The sequence below is a fragment of the Micropterus dolomieu genome, linkage group LG12 (genome assembly GCF_021292245.1).
Source record: "Micropterus dolomieu isolate WLL.071019.BEF.003 ecotype Adirondacks linkage group LG12, ASM2129224v1, whole genome shotgun sequence".
NCBI classification, from domain to species: Eukaryota; Metazoa; Chordata; class Actinopteri; order Centrarchiformes; family Centrarchidae; genus Micropterus; species Micropterus dolomieu.
In genome coordinates, this window is record NC_060161.1 from 12,687,620 (window position 1) to 12,710,039 (window position 22,420).

General features: G+C 40.7%; 1 protein-coding gene across 3 annotated transcripts in view; it reads left to right on the top strand.

Moving 5' to 3' along the window:
- Positions 1–22,420, top strand: part of nlgn2a (neuroligin 2a) — a 188,370-nt gene that overhangs the window by 81,583 nt on the left and 84,367 nt on the right. For 2 of the 3 annotated variants that reach the window (XM_046064235.1, XM_046064236.1), the window contains exon 4: positions 21,544–21,597. The exons of the other annotated variant lie outside the window; for it this stretch is intronic. In XM_046064235.1, coding sequence (XP_045920191.1) covers positions 21,544–21,597 — 54 coding nt within the window. The remainder of the gene's footprint in view (positions 1–21,543; positions 21,598–22,420) is intronic. 3 annotated transcript variants of the gene reach the window in all.

The following is a 22,420-nucleotide window of genomic DNA, read 5'->3' on the forward strand; positions in this document are numbered from 1 at the left end:
TTCACTCTTTGGAGCTTACAGCAGCCACATGCACACCGCCTCAGCTTATGGAGGAATCCAAAACTCGACAGGCCTGCCGTGTCCAGTTATGGTTGCTAAATATGATCAGACGATGCCAAAGTATCTCAATGCATTTACATTATCCCTGGCATGTTTTTATTTTATCCTAAACACTTAAATCTCGAGAGCTGACCTGAGTAACTCTGACTGAAAAACACTGAAACGCCAGTGGTTGAATCTTTGTTCAAGCTTGGTATTGAGAGCTAATTTGTTTTTAGGCAGATTCTTAGTTTAGATGCACACTTGGATTTGGACACATTTCAGCGTGAACATGCTTTTGTCAGAGTCCCTTAAATGTAGGGAGCATCTGAAGAGTTACTGTGTTCAAATAATCGCTGTAGATATTGATAATGACTGTAATTGGAGCAATGATTTGCATATTTCACTCAGTCTTAAGTTATTGTGGATGCAAGCGAATACAGCGGGTCCATAATGCAATTATATGACTGAGACGGAGTACACTGCCAGATTATGATATTGATCACATTTTGAAGCCTTCAGTTAGCCTCTGAAGGGGGCTGGGAGGCAAAAGTACAGTTAGTGAGAGACACTGAAATGAAGAGAGGATGAGAACCAGGGAGGGAGGGAGGTTCAAGAAGACACGGAAGACAAGGAAGTGGGGTGGAGGGGTTGTCTTGGCAACCATCCACCACTTCCTGTATCTTCCTGTAAGGGCACGCATCAAAGGCCGCATGAATTTTGCCTTTCCACTAGACTCTGAATGAAGGAATTAGCAAGGGCTCAGTTCCAGCTATTTATAGCCTGTAAGCCAGAGAGATGGAGAGAAAGAGAGGGAATGTGAGGGAGTGTCTGTGTGTGTGGGTGGATGCATCCGTGGGTTGGTTTTAGTGTTCAGTGGGTGTGTGTTGCTATGTGTATGCACGTGATCACAATAATCCCTGCACTGTTTTTACCCGTTTTGTCGCATTCATTGGACTCTCCTGTCTCTCCTGTCCCTTTCTCTCTGTTCCTCTCATTCAGCTCATGTTATGTCTCGTCTTCATGCGTTGCCACCCTTTTCATCCAACCTCTCTTCCCTTTACGTTCCCACCATTTTGCCTCTCTGCCCTTCTCCCTCGCCCGTTCCTTTTCTCTTATGCGTATCCCCCGCCCGCCAGCCTGAAATTCTCACCGCTTCCCAGTCATCACCATATGCTTTGGATGAGCAATGAAGGCAGAAATAGGATTTAGCTGTAGACGGTCCATTTAAATGATCGTTTTAGCCTCAGGAGAGCGAATTGACTTTACAACAGTACTTAAATAATAAGCTCTGAGGCTTTGACTATCCATGTTCTTTTGGCTCTGCTTCTGTTGCAGCGATCCAGCACAATCTGGGATACCATCTGATTTAACTCAGGGGATGGATGAAGTACATCTAATGGGATTTGATGAAGTCTGATGTATCCTGTCCCATCAATAAACATTCTATCAAATATAGGCTCCTACCCACAGGTGGCTTAGGGTCATGCTGAGGAACATGGGTGCCTTTTGGCTGAGGTTTCTCACACAAAATACTGACCTCTGTCTTCCACCTGTTAAAAATACTCAACTTTTGAACCTGAAATTTGCTGTATTTTATTTTAAAGCTGCTATTATCAACATTTTTATATTCGTAAATATGAGGAAAAAATGAACAAAAACCTACGGGCAGGTGGAGGAGGACACCCACTTTTTTGCTTTGTAGCATCTTGTAGCTCATTGTTTTGGTTTTCTGGCCCGCAACATTACTGTTTTCATTTTTCATTTTATAACTAGACTCAGAGGACAGCTGTTACAAGCAAAAAAAAACTGACAAAAAAACTCTACCCACTGTACGGCATTTTCCCACCACAAAACAGCAAACAGACAAAGTTAGCTGCTAGCTGGTGAACACTGTGGAGTATATATCAGCTAAAGAGACAGATATTTCCTTCTAAACTAAATCAGAGCTAAAAGGAGAGTGACTGTTAGACTTTCGTTCACCAGGATTCCAGAAACACGACAAAAAATTGAATGCTAATGTTGCTCCGAATCATGTGAATATGTAAATAAGCAACTATTTGCTAACAAGGTGATAATACTATATTGATACCTTTGTTCTCCTGTTTGATTGCTGGTTATTTGCTTGTATGTTAAAGGGCAGTGTGGTTGTTCATGTAAAAAAACAAACAAACATGCAGTCGCTTTTAGATCTATTTCTTTTGGTGTATTGGATTTGTTGGTATATTTGCAGTGCTGTGGTGATGGTTTTTTTACACTTTACTTTAACAATCAGGATAAACAAGATTCAGATTTGTCGCATACTGTATAGCAGGAATGGACGGTCATAAATTGCCCTCATTTCTCAGTGTATTTGCCTTTTATAATTAATCCTCCAGTTTATTGATACAGTTCACATTCTGAACTGCTGAGTCGGCCACTTTGGGCCAGCCTGGTCAGCTATCCTGCTACCATGTTGTTGTGCTGTGAAAAGGAGATAAGCCTGAATGAATGAGAATGTATTGAATTGTAGTATTGAACTGAGTGAAATTGAAACTAGACATTCATATTTTATTTTTTAAATATGAATCATTTCTCTCCTTCCTACTGAATAAACCCGTTCACTTAAATTCCATTTTAATAGAAGAATTTCACTTACAGGAAGAAGGAAATCATGTAATACTTCTAGTTTATAAGGGATTAAATCACAGACTAGACCTTTAACTGAATCCTATCTACCTCTTTTCCCTCTGCCCATGGAAATTGGAAACAGATCGGGTTCTCAGACTGAAAGTGTACTTGTTATTAAAGTAACCTTGAGAAAAGAAGATATAGGAAGATCAAAGAGCCCAGCAACCTGTGAGGCGCTCAGAAAAAAAGCAAAATTCAGCTGTCTGGGGATTAATAATGGTTGGCCCCAAGGCTACTGAGGATGCACATGTATGCAGACACACACACACACACACACACACACACACACACACACACAGGCAAACACTTGTTGGTACATATACACTTCGTCACACACAAATACACACTTGTTGGCACAGGGACACATGCACAGCTCATTCTGCATTATGAGGTATGTAGCCTTTTTTTTATCTTTACCTCCCATCCGCCTCTCTCTCTCTCTCTTTTTTTTGTTCACACACACATACACACCCATCTCTTTCAATACAGCTCAAAGGGCCATCTCTTCAGGGCTTCTGAAGCTGAGGTGGCCGGTGGCTGTGAATGCAAATTACCCCCTCCTGCACACACACACACACACACACACACACACACACGTAAACACACGCACGCACAGCTCCCTCTGCCAGGTCCTGCTGCTCACAGTGCCTCCCCCAGCACTGAATGGTCAGGGTAGATAGAGTGAAAGAGCAAAAAAAGGAGAGATTAAAAGAAAGGAGGGATGAAGGAATAGACAGGAGGAGGTTATCCAGAGGTAAGGCCTCCTCCTCTGGTGAAACAGCTCTGCCGATATGTTCATGTAGTAGAAAAGTCAATGCGTCGTTGGTATGCAATTCATCACTAGTTAAGAGTGGCTGCTGGGTTCAAGCTGACGTCTGGTATTAATAACTGCAAGTTTAATCCATGGAGTTGTGATTTCATCATCTGTGCAGCACACACGTGTGCACACACTTGATTTAGCACACAGATGCATATACATTATACATGCTGATGTAAACAGATGCACACACGTGTGGAGTGACATATGCAGGCTGCAACGAAAGCATGCCTCAGTGTTATGGTAAAACAATAAACAATTGTGTCTTGCAACATAAACAGTGCTGTCATACAGAGGCATAAACAAAGGCAGATATAGGTTCACAGTTTGTCTTCTGTCTAAGCATCGTTTAAGACCAAATTCATAGCAAAGGCTATGCAAACAGTGTGCTGTGTATAAATTGTCCTGGAAATGTCATATGTTTTTTTTTTTTATTGTTTATTTGATTGGTCTTCCTGCGATGGACTGGCGACCTGTCCAGGGTGTACCCCGCCTTTCGCAAGGTGTAAGCTGGGATTGGCTCCAGCCCCCCGCGACCCTGTACGCAGGAAAAGCGGTTGATGATGGATGGATGGATGGATTGATTGGTCTTTATTTTTCTATCTTGTTATTTACCCACTGCTTGATCATTTTATCAATAATATATCAACCGAATAACAAACTAATCTAATTTTTCAGGTACACGAAGCACAAATCATTATTTTGTATTTGGCTATTATTATTTTCTGAGTTGTAGCACACAGTTTTAGATCATCCTCAAGACTGTGGCAAAGATTTACTGCTTTTAACTGTTTTTATTTATTTTTTCTAATTTGTCTTCAAATTATTCTGCAAGTGCAAGGTAAAAAATTGTGTACCGTCAATGGTCGCAAACCACAAACATACTACCTTCATGCATTGTGCAGTGAGTCTGGCAGTCTAGGGTTCATTTGCACGTCGGTTCACATTTCAGTACCACGGACAGCGTCAGGGAAGCCAGTCCTGTGTCAGTCCTGACACATGCACACACAACCCAATGAAATTTGAAGTATTCTCATGTTGCTCCCGTTCATTGGGTGTGTCTGAAATTGTTCACTTGTTAGTTACTCATTTTATAGGGAATTCAATGAATGAGAATAATCCAGGCTATTCCTTTCATCTGGCAGTGGCTTACCTGAACTTTGCAGGAGGCTCACTTGTTAGCCCTTATTTGGTCACCATCAATTGTACATTGCGAGACACTGTGGAATATTTTGAGCCCACTCTACAAGGAGGACAAAACTCCTTGGAAGTGTGCCAAGACAATTTGAAATATTTGCCAAACCATGGAATCACAACGTCCGGGTCCATCATGTGATGCTAGATCTTTAACTGTAATTGAAAGCAGAAAAACCAGATTTCTGCGACACAAAATTATGCTGATTTTCAATCATTAACAGTGTATGTACTGAACTATACAGTGAAAGGTTTTGGACGGAGCCACAGTCTTTCTGCCCTATTTCTCAGTCACCCCCCACCCTGTTCTGTAACTGATAAAACTTGATCAGTTATTTAAACCTCAGCAATGTAATAGGCGGTTCAGTTTACTTTGTCAAGCTTAAAGAAGTGTCAGTATTTTGAGGGCACAAAAAGTGATTCTACAAGGATATGAGCACTCTTCATAAGGTACTAGATCTATTAAACATTTTATTATCTTATCAAAAGTCCAGAGAGCCGGTCCCCACTTGATTGTACCGTAAATGCAGCAGCTCCAGGTTTAGTCTCTAAGTGACAAAACAGATTACACTGTTGGCGTTTTGGTATGATGTAGCTTGGGGGAGATAAGGTGGCTTCAGAGAGAGATGGCAATTGAACTGTCCAAAAGCATTAAAATAACATGTATTCTGTTATATCACTGTTGTCAGCTCTGCCTTATTTCCCAGGAGTCTCCTTTACTTTTGCACTCAAGTTTAACAGGATTTCGATCTCATTTTAGAGACCTTAGTGGGACAAATTAGTATAAATGGAAAATCTCTCTTGATAATATCTCTCAATGTTAGCAGGCATGTTTAACAGCAGACTTCTCCTTTAATAGAATATGCACAGCTGGCACATATAAGCACACGGACAGATAAAGAGCCAAACTAAGACACAAAAACCGTAAATGGAAAAAATGGACATGTGTCTGCATCTTGGTGTCCCTCCTGGCCCTTTGACCTAAATTACTCCCGTCCTCCATCTTGGCACTCCCTCAGTGTTCCACTCTGTCAGCATTAGGAGCTCTGCTTCATTCGCTCACTGGTTAGTAATGTCCCAGTGCTGCAGCCTGCAGTGGAATAAGCTCTTACAAGGCTGGCCTGAGAGAAGGAGATGGATTTAGATGGGAGCAGGGAAGAAGTATGATGGGTTAGCCCCAAACAAGCTCCACTGCTTTGTGTCCATACTCCCAGTCCAGTCATCAAAACACATTCAGCTCTTACTGTTTCTACTGACCATGTCCATTTTGAGCGTTAAACAATTTCTAGAGGAGTTTATCGAATAGTAGTAGTAATAGTTGGGACAACATTGTTTGAAATTGGTCCAGTGTTGCGCGAGTGCGCTGCAGTCGACAGGAGCGAAACAGGCCTGCAATGTCCACTGAAGTGCTTGTTTTTGCCACTGTCAGGCCCAGATGTGTCTGACAACATTGTGGAAAGGAACCATACAGAGACGGAGAATTAGCTCTTTTTTATTTAACCAGAAAGAGTTGCTATAGCTCTCTTGTCAAAGCCACCAGACTCCATTGATAAAAACAGCAATTTTACCTCGCAGAACGTGGGAGCTGCTGGTTTACCGCTGCCTCTGTCTTTTAGTGTGTTTGTGTTATTGGGTGACTTTGTTGTTTTTGTGTGTTTGTGTTTTAAAGGGTTAAAAACTCCAAAGTCATACAGTAACACAAATTAACTGATCGAGGTAGCTGTGGACCAGAGAGGTAAAATTACTATTTTTGTCAAGGGAGTTTGGTGGCTTTGACGAGAGCGATATAGCGAGTATTTCTGTTTAAACAAAAAGGATATTACTCTTTTTAAAAAAAATGTCTGTCTCTGTAGGGATACTTTTCATAATGTTGTCAGACACTTGTAATAACAATAATCTGAACTGTCAGTGGCAAAAGCAATCACTTTGGTGGGTGCAGTTGCCCGCAAGGATTATGTTGCAGCCCTGTCTCACTGCTGCAGACAGCAGCACGCTCGCTCAATACTGGACCAGCTTCAAAAAATGTCCTAGTTAGTAGACACAAAAACATGGGAAAATAGGGTCCAGGGTGAAAAATACCAAAGTTACCCTTTAATAAATGGTTCCTGCTTTTCATATTGAGACATATTCAAACAAAGTCACTGTTATTAGCTTTGTAGTTGATACGATTAGCTTGATTGTGTATTTCAATATCTAACTGAAAGAAAAGAAGATAGGGAGGGAAAGTAAGAGCAGAGCAGGGCAGGAGAAGATTGGAAGGCCGAATACATGCGATGGAAACTGCTTTGGTGTTAAGGCAGCAGGAAGAGTTCAAAGCCCACATGGACAGATAAACAGCGACAGTGAAGTTGGATCATACTGGAAGGTTACTGCACAGATCACCAACATGCCTTTGTTTAGGGCAGAAATAGCCCAGGGGTTGAATGACTGTTCAACCACACAAACACAGATTGGTTCCTTTGTGTTTTTCATGGACAAAGGCAAGGAAAGGAAATATACTGCAGAGATTACCTCAGAGGTGAAATACTACATGAAATGGCAACGGAGCAGCTGAGCCTGTCTGCATTTTGATAGCTTAACACAAAACAACCTCCCACCGTATTTTTCTTGTTTCCCTTTACCTTCTCCACCTTCCCATATGTCAGACAACATAAAGAGTCTTAGTTCTTCAAAGGTTAGCCCAATAAAGAGAACACACAGCTCTGCTGACAAAACTGCATATGTCAAAGTGGTTAAAAAGCAGCTTTTCTGAACTTACACCTTATCTTTTACATGGAGAGACAAACTGTGCTGTTCTGACAGACTCGGGGTATCATGGGAGATGGAATGAGAGTCTCCAGTAATCTGTCACCTCTGGAGCAAAAGGAATCACTCTATTGAGACTGGGAATTGAGTGGCTCAGCACACACAGGCACACACACAAATATATAAACACACCTCCTGACACTAGGGCAGGAAGGAAGTAGCTCAAAGCTATTGCATTTTAAATTGTGATTATGTTCTTTGAATTAAACAGGCATCTATTTGTGGTCTACACAGTATTAAACAGGATACAACGTGCAAAGTGATTGTTTCTACTTGAATAGAATCAGATAAAATGACGTAGTTGTTTGTAGGGCTGGGTGCGATTCATCGACGTAGTTGACGTCATCGATTACGAAAATACGTCGATTCGCAAAACTTGCGTCTTTGTAATGCCTTCTGGTGTCTGTCTCTTCAGGTGATAAAGTCTCTCTTGTCTTGGTGTATTTCCTAAGTGGCGGTTTGATATTCACCACTATCCTGAATTTTTTACTGGCTTTTTTACTGTACAGTAAGAGAAACAGCTGCCAATGTGGAGGTAAATGCTACTGTATGTATCCACTGTGCATATTAACTGAACACATATGTCATTATAAAGTCACAGCTTTAAAAATCTTTTTCAGAATCTCATGCAAGATTTTCAGCATCCTCCACAACAAATGCAGAGGTATCATCTGTCTAGATTGACAGTTATATTACAATTTTAATATATATTTTCTATCATAACAATTTCTGTTAGATTTGTTTTTATTTATCTTATGTGATTTATTGTTTTATATTTAATTGTCATATTAATTGAGTAATAAAAACGTTATCTTTAGATTGATCGTAAAAAAAATTAGCGTTAGATTAATCAATATGAAAAATAATTGTTAGGTGCAGTCCTAGGTGCCTGTTATTGTGGTCTAACAGTACAAACCAGTCAGTAAGAAAAAGCCTGCCTAGGTTTCTTTTGAAAATGTGACCAGTTTACCTCATATTTATTAGTATATTATATTAGTTTTATACATGACATCAGTTAATTTTCAGTTATACCCGTGACATTCAAATGTGCGGTTACATTACAGTTGAATTACTGTTCACTGTGGTTTTATGATGTTGGGATTAATGTATCTGTCTGACAACACGTGATGATAGTGTTGACAACAGTGTTGGGCCAACACTAGTAACACGTTACTGTAATAATATTACTTTTCCCAGTAACTAAGTAGTGTAAATTTTCTAAAACAGTAATATAATTACTAGTTACTAAGGCAAGTAACGCTGAGTTAATCGTTACTGAACGCGCTATCCTTGACGGAAATCCACGACACCAGACTTTCATGATAAACAAAACTAAAGGAGGAATGTAGAACAAGGGAGAGGGGCGTTCTTTCCACAGCTGTAAGTAGCTGCTGCCATTATTGTGTCACAGTCTAAGATGCAAAGAACGCTGTCGTCTAGTGTAAACTCTGTGCGACCAACAAAAAGCTTTCAGCCGCAAACATTTCTACATCTGTTTTATTGAAGCATCTGCTGAAGCAGCACAGCGACGTGAAAGAAACTCCAGCAGCAGCTGCCACTGATGCTTGGACTCGTCGGGAGAGAGTGGCGTTAACATAACGTTTTGTAACTACTGAATACTGCTCTTATAAACAGGCTGCACGTGCAGAAAAAACGGTGTTTAAGTCAGGATTTACTTGCTTTATTTTTTTTATTTCAGCTGTATTGAGGAGTATATACTCATGCAGCACCTCATCGCTTTATAGTGATACGCATAGAAATGATGATATTATGTACTAAAGGGTTAAACTGAGAGACAAGGACACAACCAGTACCTTATTTTTTTCACTCATGTTTATGAAAGTCTTAATTTAAATAGTATTTTTTTATTTTTGATATAAAATTTGATATAAAAACAGTTCATTCGTTCAACCGTACCTCTTACATAGGACGCTCGAAAACGTCTCATAGCACTTGTTAGCTAGCAACATGTTCTGTGGAAGATGCAACAGACCTGATCCTGTCAAGGGTCATCGCCCTTGGAGACCTGAGACACACATTACCACTAAACCAATTCCAGACTATATATAAATCAATATGTTGAACATGTGGTGTTTTTCATTCATCAAAAGTTTTTTGCACTGTTTACACAGGGGATTCAGTGTGACATATAATGGAGTGTAACCATTGGATTATTTCTTTATTTGGTCCTTAGCTCACAATCTCCAATTATGTTCAGTATTGTTCGTGGAGGGGAGAAAAATATATAGTTAACAGTGCCAGAGGTTGCTGGCAATTTTACGATAATTTAATAAGGTAAAAGTCCTGTAATAAAATCTGGGAATAATTCTAAATAATAGTGAGTGTATAGCAATTTCAGATTCAGACTGGAATTTAAACTCTAAAGCACACATTTGTTGACATAGTGTATGCATGAGTGCACGAGCAGATAAGCTTACAAGTGTGTGTTTGTGTGTGTGTATTTCTGGCTACATGGGGAGAAAATGGCTTTAACCTTCATGCCTACTCGATCATCACTACTCAGTAAATGTCACTACATCTGCCTCCTTGCCACTGTCTACATCTCTGCTTACCTCTTTGTCTTTCTCTCTGCCTTCTCGTCACTTTATCTGTAGGGTTTTTCCTCCATACATCTCTTAATTTCCCTCTCCTCCAAAATCCTCCTCCACTGTAACGCCATTACTCTCTTAATTCATATCTCCACTGCCCCACTTTCCTCCCCATCCTTCTTTCTCATTTCCTTTTCTTTCTGTCTACTTAATTCTCCTTCTTCGGCCACGTTGGACTGATATCTCTCAGTCTGAGGCCTGAGAATGAAGCAGCATGGGAATGAAACGGGACAGAGAGTTGAGAGAGAGAAAGAGAAAAAACCGGCATACATAAAAGGAAGTGGGCAAAGGGAAAAGAAATAAAAGGGAAAAAAATCACACCTACTGTATATTAGCATTTCTTTGCCTTATGCACCTGTGACCTAGCAACAGTGACCACATATGTGGTAGGCTGGACATTGTCGGGGAGTTTCTGTGGGCAAGAAAGTAAGATTTAGTCAGGCCCTACAGGCTGTGAAGATCTGAATGTGTCTCAGCTTTAGACGGTGATTTAATGAAAGACGGTTATTTATATTCGATATGAGGCAGTGCCAGTCAGCGTCGGCCTGATGTCAAATACTATGGGCCCTATCTTACACCCAGCACAAAGTGCCATTGCTAGATTTTGGCTGACGCAGTTTTCACGATCATGGGAGTGTTGGTCTTAAAATGAGGTGTGGTCATTGGGGTGTGGATATTGTTGGCACATTGCCATATTGAGGCAGCATAAAACGATCGCCTCATTGACCAACAAAAACCTGGTCTAAAGTTAATGGTGCTATATTTCCCTGCTATATAAAGGGCACATTAATCGCCCAGCTAGGTGCGCCTGCAAAGGCGGGTTCTAATGATGTACGGATCGCTATGCCCGCAGATAGGGGGGGCTGGGTGGGGTCAGAGCTGTCTAAAAATACATTTCAGAAGCTAAAAGATGAATTCTGTTTTCTCTGTCCTGTCAAGTTTCAAGTTTTAACTACAGATTTAGTTTTGCTGCTTAAACAATATTTGTTGTGACATTACTGCGCACAGTGTAGTTCATACACTTCACTGATAAACCACAGAACACAGAATAAACTTTGGCTTCATCATCAAAGAAAGTTTTTATATATGTATCCACAAGATCTTCTCTTTCTCTCTTTCTCTGCTGCATCACACTTTTTTTTATTGATTGATGGTTACATGCTATAGATGGTTTAAATTGGGCCCTATGTGTTATAAGCATCTAGATAAGTCAGCACATTACAATTACAGCTCACAGTCATGTGTTTCTAGAGTACACACATCTGCTCATACAGATGCACAAGGGTACTTGTGTGTGCGTCTGTATGAGACATATCAGGCTTTCAACTGAACCCATCCGCGTCAGGTGATAGTCTGAAGTGTGAGAAAGTCTGCGTATGATGGTGATAGGGGCGGATGGATAGGTCAACCACAAGACTTGCACCAGGAGACAGTGTGTCGTGTACCACGTGAGACCAAATCGTATTTAAATTTTAAGTTGCATTAATTAACTTCACTTACATCACATGATTTATGTAATGTGACTTATTTTAACCCAAAGACTGATCTTTTACCAAACTTAACCAAGAAATGTTGGTTTCCTAAACCTAACCAAACTGCGACCGTTAACCACATGTTAAAAAGGCTTTCTAACAGAAATGTCTCATACAAACACTAAAGGGTACCTTGTGCATCTGAATGAGACACAGAGGGGACGGACAAAATAGCATATTGGTATATATCAAAGCATATTAACAGCACAAAGGTGTTGCATTTGCCAAGTGCAGACACAGAGAAAACAAGGTATTTGGAACCAAATCCAAGACACAGGCAGAGCAGGTTCTGTTAAAATCTTTATTAAAGAACAAAAAGAAGAACAAGCTTATTGGGGTGTAGAGGCAAGCAAATGTCCAGAACAGATGAATATGCCAACATAAGGCAAACAAATCCAAATAGTGAGCAGGCAAGAATGAAAATCCAAAGTCCAAACAACCAAGGCAGATATTTAGAAGGACATTAACACTGTGCTCTCCTTAGCAGTCCCTTGGACAAGGCTACATTGCGTTCCTATTGCCCCATTGCTCCATAACACCACTTCCGTCACTGTCACAGTCCACTTAGAGTTGGATTTATAACCCCCCAGATTTTCTTGGTTTTACATGCGTAATGAGCCAAGACTTCACTCTCACATCCGGTGGACTGGTGGAAGATCCTCTCCAGCCACTGTTATGGAGCTGGAATGCAATGTGACTGCGCTCTGTGGACTTTGGGGGTCATTACTCATTTTAACTACTGCAGGACCAAAACATGACATGTTAAAAAAAAACCTGCTGTTTATGTGCAAACTCTATAATTATATGACTCCTATGAATCTCAACATCTTTGTCTAGCTACAGAAATGTTGATGTTCCCTTTTTGTTTTTTATTTGTCTCTCAAAACCAACTTCGAAATTAAAGTTAGTTCAGCTGGCAACAGTAACAAGCATTATCCATTATTTATTCCAGCAGTCAATGCCTTAAAAAGAAATCTTGTGGTATACAGATATAAATACATCTAATACATTTGCAGAACCTTCCGCACATATTGAATTTACCCTTTTTTATATGCAGACACTCCCCAGAGAAGAATGTAGAATGAGACTACAGCACAACAAAGTCAGCTCAACAAGATCTACTTCTTATTGCCCAAAACAAGGATGGAAATGAGGCAGAACTGAGTTTGCGCTTTTGCAATCAGGAGATGGGCAATGTGATCCCAAACTTATCAAGAACTTTTTGTAGATGTAAACAACGTTTTTTAATTTATGCAGATTGACCTCTGTTTCAGCTCTGTTCAGTTTTAAACCCCCACATGTGCAGAAAAGTTGTGCCAAACTGTGTGACAGATTAGAGCCAAAGTCTTAAGTTTTCATGAAGGCTATTTAAGACAGGAGCCCACAGAAAGTGATAATACCTATACCTTCAAACAACCATTGTGCACTTGTTTCCCTCTGGAAGACATGCTAGGCAGCTAAACTTGCAGTTGTTGTAATTTTCCAGCAGCTGCTCAGACAATCAGCGGCAGCATCATGACAGTCTGTCAGTCAGTCTTTGACCTATAACTTTGAATTCCCCAAAAAGCCCATTATTCACCTAATGCTGCTACAGGCAAGGTCTCCTTCTAGCCTGTGAGACAGACAGGCTAGAAGGAGAGAGCCCCTGTAGTCCTCATACAAAGCCATACACAGTAAGCCAGAACACTGTATCATTTCATTTAAAATAAACAGAAATATTCAGTTGCACTACATGGACAAGGGCACATGAGGTGTTTTCTAACTTTAAATTGATTCATTTTGCAGTGTCCAACATTAAAGTTAAATGTACTCGTGCCTCCTGTTTGCTAGGTTTAGTCCTTCACATTTTGTATTCCGCCTTGGCAATATTGTCTGATAAACAGTCATGCAAATCACGTCATTTAATTGGGAGAGCTGAATTGAGACTTAATGATACAAGAGCAGCAGAAAACTAATTGTGACAGGGTGACTAATGACGACTATATAAATCCATTTAGAATATTTCTGAAGGGTGAATGTTGAACATCACCCGAAAGGACAGGAGCTCCGCTGGCTCACACGGGATCCTATTTTAACTGCCATTCATCTGAAAATGAACTTCACAGTTGTTTGTAGTGTAGTCAAAGCTTACTCATCTGTGACCTGCCCACACACAGCTCACACACATGCGGAGTTTACCGAGAAGTGGTGTGTGTGTGTGTGTGTGTGTGTGTGTGTGTGGGGGGGGGGGGGGGGGGGTGCAAATCAATATTCATGCACACCAGCACCAGAACGGCCGTTCACTCTGTTTACATATTCCACAGTAAAAACATTTTCTTGCATTAATGACACACAGGCTGCAGAATGAACTGTATATCTTTCTCTCTCTCTGGGTAAATACTGCCATCCTAGAAGACTGCGTTAAGGGTTTAGTGTTAGGTAGTGTTGTAGTACTCGAGGCCGGTCTTAAGACCGTTTTTTGATGTTCTTGGTCTCGTCTTGGACTCGACCGCATTTGTACTCGGTCTTGTCTTGGTCTCAGACATTGAGTACTCGAGATTTTATTTGGGAATATTTATAAATTGCTTTTGTATCATCTGATTTATTTGTTAACATCCTAACTTTGACTGGATATAAAACGTATTGCTTCAGATGCAACCAATAACCCTAATTAAAAATATGTTGTTCCCGTTAATGACTGTCTCCCCTACCCGTGATGGTAAGCATGGAAAAGGAGTGTTGAATTAAGATGGTTAAGTTGATTTCTTACTGTTTGTATGTGGGTGTTTTAATGGGAATGTGGATCTTTCAATTTGAGAAGTACCTAGGATCTCGTTCCATATTTTATTGTGTGTCGTGTAATGTGGGGAACTGGTCTTGGTCTTGACTCGGTCTTGCCCTCCCTCTGTCTTGGTCTCGACTTGGTCTCAGGCCCTAAAAGTCTTGGTCTTGTCTCGCTCTCGATAAACTCTGTTCTTGGTCTTGACTTGGTCTCGGTTTGGGCGGTCTTGACTACAACACTAGTGTTAGGTTTGCATCAGGTGTGGTGACAACCCTGCGCTGATACGTCACACCAGACTACACAGCGCCACACGTGCCTCTATATGCAACTACAAACAAGTGGTAGGTGTAGTGTCAGATGATGCTCATTCCACCATTGTGGCTTCACTCAACACCACACCTGCTTCTACACCTAACTGGGTTAGGTGAAGTGCAAGTTAGACGGACAGGTCCGTGTTTGAGGTCCTGGTGGGCATGTATATTGATACGTTCCACCTCCTGTAGTGGTGTGTGATAATGCAGACTGGGAGTATAGTATGTCTTCTTGCCTGCCTGATTGTCTGTACATCTAACTAACTACTGTATATCACACTCACAGACACACACACACACACACACACACACACACACACACACACACCAGAGCGTCTACTTAACAATGTGTGAAATAGAGAATGCGTGAGTGGGTGAATGACTCTCAGAGGGACAGTCACATCTCACTCATCCCACTTACTCATCTACAACCTGCTCTCACACGCACACACACACACTCGTGCACACATATTACCGAGTTATTCCCTGCATTTTACTGCAATCATTTAGCTCTAGGACAATGGCAATGTCGCCATCTCTTTTCTCTCCCATACGCACACACGCAGTCCTTTGCACAGCGTCCATCATTCATGGTCGACGCTCACTCACAAGCTGTCAGACACAGTTCCATTTCCTCGTAGATCATGCTGGACTGGCACACATTGCCTAAATGAGCTACTCAACACCTACTTACTCTTGTGCCTGCACAAACATTTGTAACGCACAAACACACACCCGCTCATATCCATAAACACAGAGAAATAAGCCTATTTTTGTGTTAGTGTCTACTTCATATCACATAATGGTACCAAAGGATATGTATAAGAACTGATATAAATGTAAAAAGGATAGATACACACATATATCTATATATATATAAATCAGATCTGATTCTTTTATTATTAATTTCTTTATACTTCTATATATTCTGTCAATTTCATATTTTTAGAAATCTTTATATTCATATCTAGGTTTATGTTCATTTTTTGTTGCGCGCCTAGTCGCCAACAAAGAAATTCCTTGTATTTGTAAGAACAACTTCGCAAAAAAACCCGATTCTGGATATATACCGAGTAGAGCCCCAATCCTTATATAGGCAAGTCCCGCCACTCTGCAGCCATCTTGGTAACGCCTATGGGCAGTTATTTCGGGCTAACAAGATCAGGCCCATATCTGAATGAATAGTGAGAGAGTCATAACTGCACTTTCACTGGTCACCGGGATGTGAAACTGCATGTATAGAATATATTAAATCTGATAAATACAGCTGGAAAAGTTTGATGACTTTGACCCAAAATAATGTTTAAAAAGTGTACATATTGGAAGTACTGCATATCAAATCTGGTGCCTTTTCACGGAGTATTTTGGCAGACATGTTGTACATCTGATCTGGTCAAACACCTGCTCTTCGCTGCCACCACAACATTTGAAACAGTCGCAAACCTCAACTGTGCATGTCCTTCAGTGGAATCACACTGGACTTAATATGTTTCCTGGCTCAGCTGTTAAAAAGCAGACGAATGGTACAAAATGAGGGAATATGTTTTGGAAAAATAACATTTCATCCCTCCAGTGAAATTCAACAAACTTGGAGAATCATTGGCAAAGCCCAACACCACATTAGGACGCGTCATGACGGTTTTTATTTCATTTTGTCATTCATAAAAGACATACGCAGTGAATAATAAACACTTCACTTCTCCACCCTTTAGTTGAACTGGAGAGCTCTCTTTTCTGAACATAGACAGTATGTGGGAGTACACAGCACGACGGTAAAGAAAACAGTATCATGCTCAGTCTGTTTTTCTCTTGATATCAGACAGAACTGCGCAAATACAGTTCAATACGTGCATTAACACAAAATAGACCAACTATTGATTCTCTTTTTTGTGTCTTCATTTGACTTTTTTTGTAAAAACCTGCATATCAATCTGTGTTGTATACCTGTTTTGCATATATGTGCTGAATGAGGGTATGTGAGTGTGATGTCGGTGCCTGTGCATGTGTGTGTGGAGCCGAAGCGAGGCCTTACATAACCTGCTTCAAAGTGAGCTGCAGTCGGCCAGCAATACAGACACGGCAATACGCACAGAGAGAAAGAAGAAAACCGTTTCACAGAGAGGAGGAAAAAAGATAGAGACTGCATAGAGGAGAGAGGGAGTAAACAACTTTAGGTCTAAAATATTCTGTAGCAGCTACTTTGTGCATGGCAAATGTAGCACGGGTGATTGGCTACAACACCATATAAAGCACGTACATCATACAACTGCTAAAGGTTTTTATTTCTGCAAAATATGTTTTGTTGGATGTCTTTCTTTTTTTTTTTTTTCTTCTGTCGTCAGGCAAATGTCCTTCTACTGTCTATTCTGGGTGTATTATAATTGCATTTGCTGTCAACAGATCAACAGATAGACGTGTATGTGTGTGTAGGGTCAGGAGGGGGTTGGTGGGAGTTGGGGTTTGGTTCTCCCTCAAATTGCACATGCTCCTGTCGCCTCAGCTCCTTTGATTGGGAAAAGAGTCTTAAAATGTCAAGAAAACCAGCTATTTTCTTTGTCTCGGCTTGATTCACTCACTGCTAGGTTCCTCGCCCGCTCATTTCCAAAAAAGATGTCAATCAAGCTCAGATTTTACACTTTTTCTCAGCATGTTGCCGGGCCAGTAATGGTTGCTTGATTTTTGCTCCCTAAAAAAAAAAATAAAGTCTTGTCACGGGCAAGTTGCTTCAAACTTTTTATCCCTCCTAAATCATTTTGACATGCATCAGTTGTTTTTTTGTGTGTGTCGCTAATATCACATAAAGATATGTGACAATCAATTGGCTGATGATGTGCAGGTGATGTCGTTTGACTCCCATGAGTTTCAGCTAGCGTGTTGCATTGTTTTCATGAAGAAGAGACAGTAGATATATATTTCAAACTTCCATTTACGTGTTTGAGAAAAAAAAAATCTCATCTCAACATCCACTTACTAGCTTCTTCTTGGCTTTCAACTCACATCTCACAGTCTCCCTCAGCGAGTTTGCTCAGGGAAAATACTGTTTCCAAGGTCAAGAATGAAATGACGTTTTCAGGTGGTAAATGCTGCTGAAAAATGCCGTACACCTCAGGCCATAGCTACAAATCTCTGCCTTCAGGTTGTAAGTATCACAGAAAATATTAGAAATTTCATCTTTCCTTTTAGGTAATTAATATTGTCACAGCAAAAGTTTGCATTCCATTAGCCATCGTAAGTCATTACATTGAGCCAGCAGTCAAGTCATTCCAGTAATTTTTCCAAATGCAGCATTTATTTCCAGATGTAAAGGCTCAAACATCCAACGTTAAAAAAAGAACTCGACAACACTACAAACTTACGTCAAGGTGTTTGACTTTTTAATATTCAGATACAGAAGGTCTTCAGGGGGCTCTACGGGTAGCAATGTACCCACAAATACATGGTACCCACAGGATGAAGCCTAATGACGTAAATGATCCCCTGGCGTTTTACCCAGTGCCACCAGTAGGTCAAATTGCAGTATATCCACATGTGCTCAATGTATCGTCTAAATCTGGAACATTCATGGTTCCAAGACACTGACAACTCTTGACACAGCAGGTTGACAAAACTATGTCCCTGGCTGTAGACTGACTTCTGTGCTTTATATGCGAGCCAACCGCACGGATGTCTTACAACATAACACATCATGGATTGGAAAACATTGTCAGTGTATATTACTACTTAGTAATCAAATTTATGTGTCTAATTTTAAGGGGACAAGGTGGCACCGGTTGACTAGGTGCTCAAGGAACAAAGGATAAAATAGAGAAAAATAAAACAAAAGCACTACCAGACTTACTGTAGGAGTCTGCTCTTCATGATTCCCACTTGATAACACCAAGTCTGATGTGAAGGTCCACTTTTCTGCAGACCTTTAAACCTGGGTTGCGTTGTTCACATAGATCTTATTGTGTATTGTGTATTCTGTGGGTTGATGTAAGATTTTGTTCTGTACTTTTAATTGGAAAGAAGCTAGCCCTCCACATGTGTAGTTCTCACTGGATAATTGACAAACATTCAGCTACAGTATTGTGAAAAAGTTTCTGGCAAGTTTGGAAAGAAATGCTGTAATGTAAGAGTGCTTTCAAATATAGACATGTTAATAGATTATATTTATGAGTTAACAGAATGCAAAGTGAGTGAGCAAAAGAAAATCAAATAATTTTTTTGTGTGACCAGCCTTCAAACCAAGCATCAATTCTTCTAGGCACACTTGCACATAGTTTTTGAAGGAAGTCGGCAGAAGGCGGTAGGTTGACCTCCCCACAGTTCTTCTGTGGATTAGGCCGCCTCAGCTGCTTCTCTCTCTCCCAGACAGACTGGATGATGTTGAGATCAGCGCTTTGTGGGGGCCATACGATCACTTCTTTTAGTTCTTAATGACTTTGGTAATGAGTTTGGGGTCTTTGTCATGCTGCAGAGTAAATTTGGGGCCAATCAGATGCCTCCCTGGTGGAATTGCATGATGAATAAGTATCTGCCTGCACTTCTCAGTATTGAGGAGACCATTAATTCTGACCAAATCCCCGACTCCGTTTGCAGAAATGCAGCCCCACACTTGCAAGGAACCTCCACCACGCTTCACCGTTGCCTGCAGACACTCATTCTTGTACCGCTCACCAGCCCTTTGGCGAACAAACTGCCTCGTGCTACAGCCAGATGTTTAACATTATGACTCATCAGTCCAGAGCACCTGCTGCCATTTTTCTGCACCCCAGTTCCTGTGTTTTCGTGCATAGTTGAGTCGCTTGGCCTTGTTTCCGTGTCGGAGGTATGGCTTTTTGGCCACAAGTCTTCCATGATGACTACTTATGTCCAGCTGAGTTTGGCTGTTCCTCACCCAGTTTCATTCCCCCTACACAGCTGTTTCTTCTTCAGTTATGATTGTGTTTCAACCTACAATTAAATTGGTGATCATTAGCACCTGTTTGGTTTAACTGTTTAATCATACACTTGATGTTATGCCTACAAAAACCCTGACTTTATACAAGTGGACCAAGAAGAACTGATGCTGTTTTGAAGGCAAAGGATGGTCACGCCCATGACTGATTTAGTTTTTCTTCTGTTCACTCACTTTGTATGTTTTTAATTGATAAATGTCATATACTAACATGTCCAGGTTTTTTTTTTAAAGCATTCTTACCTGACAGCATTTTTCCACACATGCCTGAAACTTTTGTGCACCCATTCACCCAACACTCTCAAATAGCAGACTCTTCCACTAAGTCAGTTAGTGCTGTGTTATATAAGTTATTTTTTTCACAGATTCAACTGAATAAAATCCAGTTCCTTTGCCAAAGCTCAAGTTCCCAAAGTGGATTTATCAGATGAAAGCAAAAGCGATGAAAGGTGAAGAGTATTTTTGTACTTACTTTCTGAATGCTGAGGTGAAGAGTATTTTCTACTAACATTCACCTTCTGACAGACGGGGTGAACGGTATACATATATGGTATGGTTGATATCTGCACATGAATGAAGCATAAAAAATAAAGTTGATAAAACAAGACCAAGCTGACTTTGTATTATTTTTCTTAAACTTCCTCATCATGACTCCAAGAGAAGAAGCCTTGAGTGTTGATGGCACAGAAACCACTTGGTCACCGGCAAAAAAATGACACGAGCAGTGAGTCAACGAATTAAAAGAATAATTCTTCAGAGATGATGATGGAGGGGTGAAAATTGGTTCTTTTTTTTTTGTTTCTACCTCTCTGTGCATCTCTCTCTCTCTTTCTCTCTCTGCCACCTTCTCTTTTAATTTACCAAAAACAGCCAGTGGGCAGATGGGGATCAAATTACGTTCACCTTTTACCTGCACTCCTCTGCGCAATTAGCGTCACGCTTACTTGTCATTTCAAATTGACACACTGCTGTTGTGCTATGTAATTATTTTCCCGCCTGGGGAATATCTGTCTCTGGTTTAAACACTAAATAATGACAAAACACACATGCACACACACATACACAAAACACTAAAGCACCTGTGCCCTATTTTATCTGAAACATGTTTAACATGCCTTTTACCATTACAGGATCATTGTGCATTTGATTACCAGCCACTGTCTGATTAAAGGTGTCTTTGTGTTCTGTGTTTCTATCTAAAAAGGTCTAACTGACTGATGGTGTGCAACAGCCCTTTAAAATGTTCTCTGTGTCGCATTAAAATTTTGGGGTTTGAGCATCAGGACCCAAACCTGGCATTCTTCCTGTAGGTGTCCTCTCTTCTTTGCCTGTTCTTTTTTAAAATCAGTCTTTTTGCTGGTAACATGGTGGGAGGAAAGGGCTGGGTCCTGTTCTTCAAACCACAGAGGCCTTATTAATCCACGTTCCCTTTTTCCCCCCCATTCACCAAACCCACCGACAACCCACCAAGCTCCCCAAAACAAGTTAGGCTCAGGGAAGAGACAGGGTTTAATGGAGAGAGAGAGAGAAAGAAATAGGGACCATGAACAATGGCAGCCGTTTTCTTCTGCAGGGGGAGAGAAGGAAATCACATCCAGAAACAGTTTTCTTTGATCTTGTGTCTTTTCTTGTGATAAATCTATGTCTGTGATGCCTTTTGTTTTTGCTTTTGTACTCTTTTTAAAGGAAAAAAAAACGAAAAAAAAAAACAAACACAACAATAAGCAACCATGAACTCTTGCTGATTTGTCCTTTTTGCTCTTTCTTCTTTTCTTTTTTTGATATTCTTTTTTTTTCCGTTTTTGCCAGTAATCTTTTTTGAATTTTCTCTTTTCTCTTTTTCCCCCCTTTTTTTCTTAACCCTAGGTCCGCTCACAAAAAAACATGATGAATCTTCAATGAACAAGCCTCGAGACGAAGGTATTTTTGTTGCATGTTTTTCCTTTTTTCTTGTTTTGAAGTCTTTTTGGGGGATGTGTACACATACAGTAGAGTGGAAAACACACACACACGTCACACACACACACACACACACACACACACACACACACACACACACACACACGTCACACACACACACACACACACACACACACACGAGTCACACATCTGTTAGGTGGGACTTTGGATATGAGATGCATACCAATATGTTGGTGTAAGTGTATGTGCTGACCCTTGCAATTAAAAAGCTGTCTTTCCAAAGCAAATCATTAGCCTTATGTAACCTTGGATGATCATAATGCCTGGCTAATGGAACCCAGATACCCTTCATTATAAAGTCATCTACAAGCAGTTGTGTGTGTTTTCCAGAGGTTCCTTATCTGGCTCTCAAACAAGAGAGAGAGCCCCGGACATCATCATCACCACTGTGCCCTTGAAAATACATTGGCCGGCTAACAGCATTGTCACTGAACAACAAAGCACCTATTGAGACCAGCTTACAGAATGAGGTGCATTATTATTGCGCCTCGATCCCCAGCTCAAGGATGAAATTGCTATTGAGTAAGGACCTACACAAATATTAAGCCAGCCTTATTCCAAGTCAATGATGATAACATCAAATCAAGAAAGAACAAAAAAATGGGGACATCCAAGGACACTTATGCCCCGCTTTGGAAGATTTGGGTTTAGCCGGCTGCTACAAGAAGGACACAGAACTCACAGCCTGCTGTTAATTTATCTCCTACCTGCAGCACATACACTGTGGAGGTGATTTTATCTGCACTATCACCCCCCACCTCCC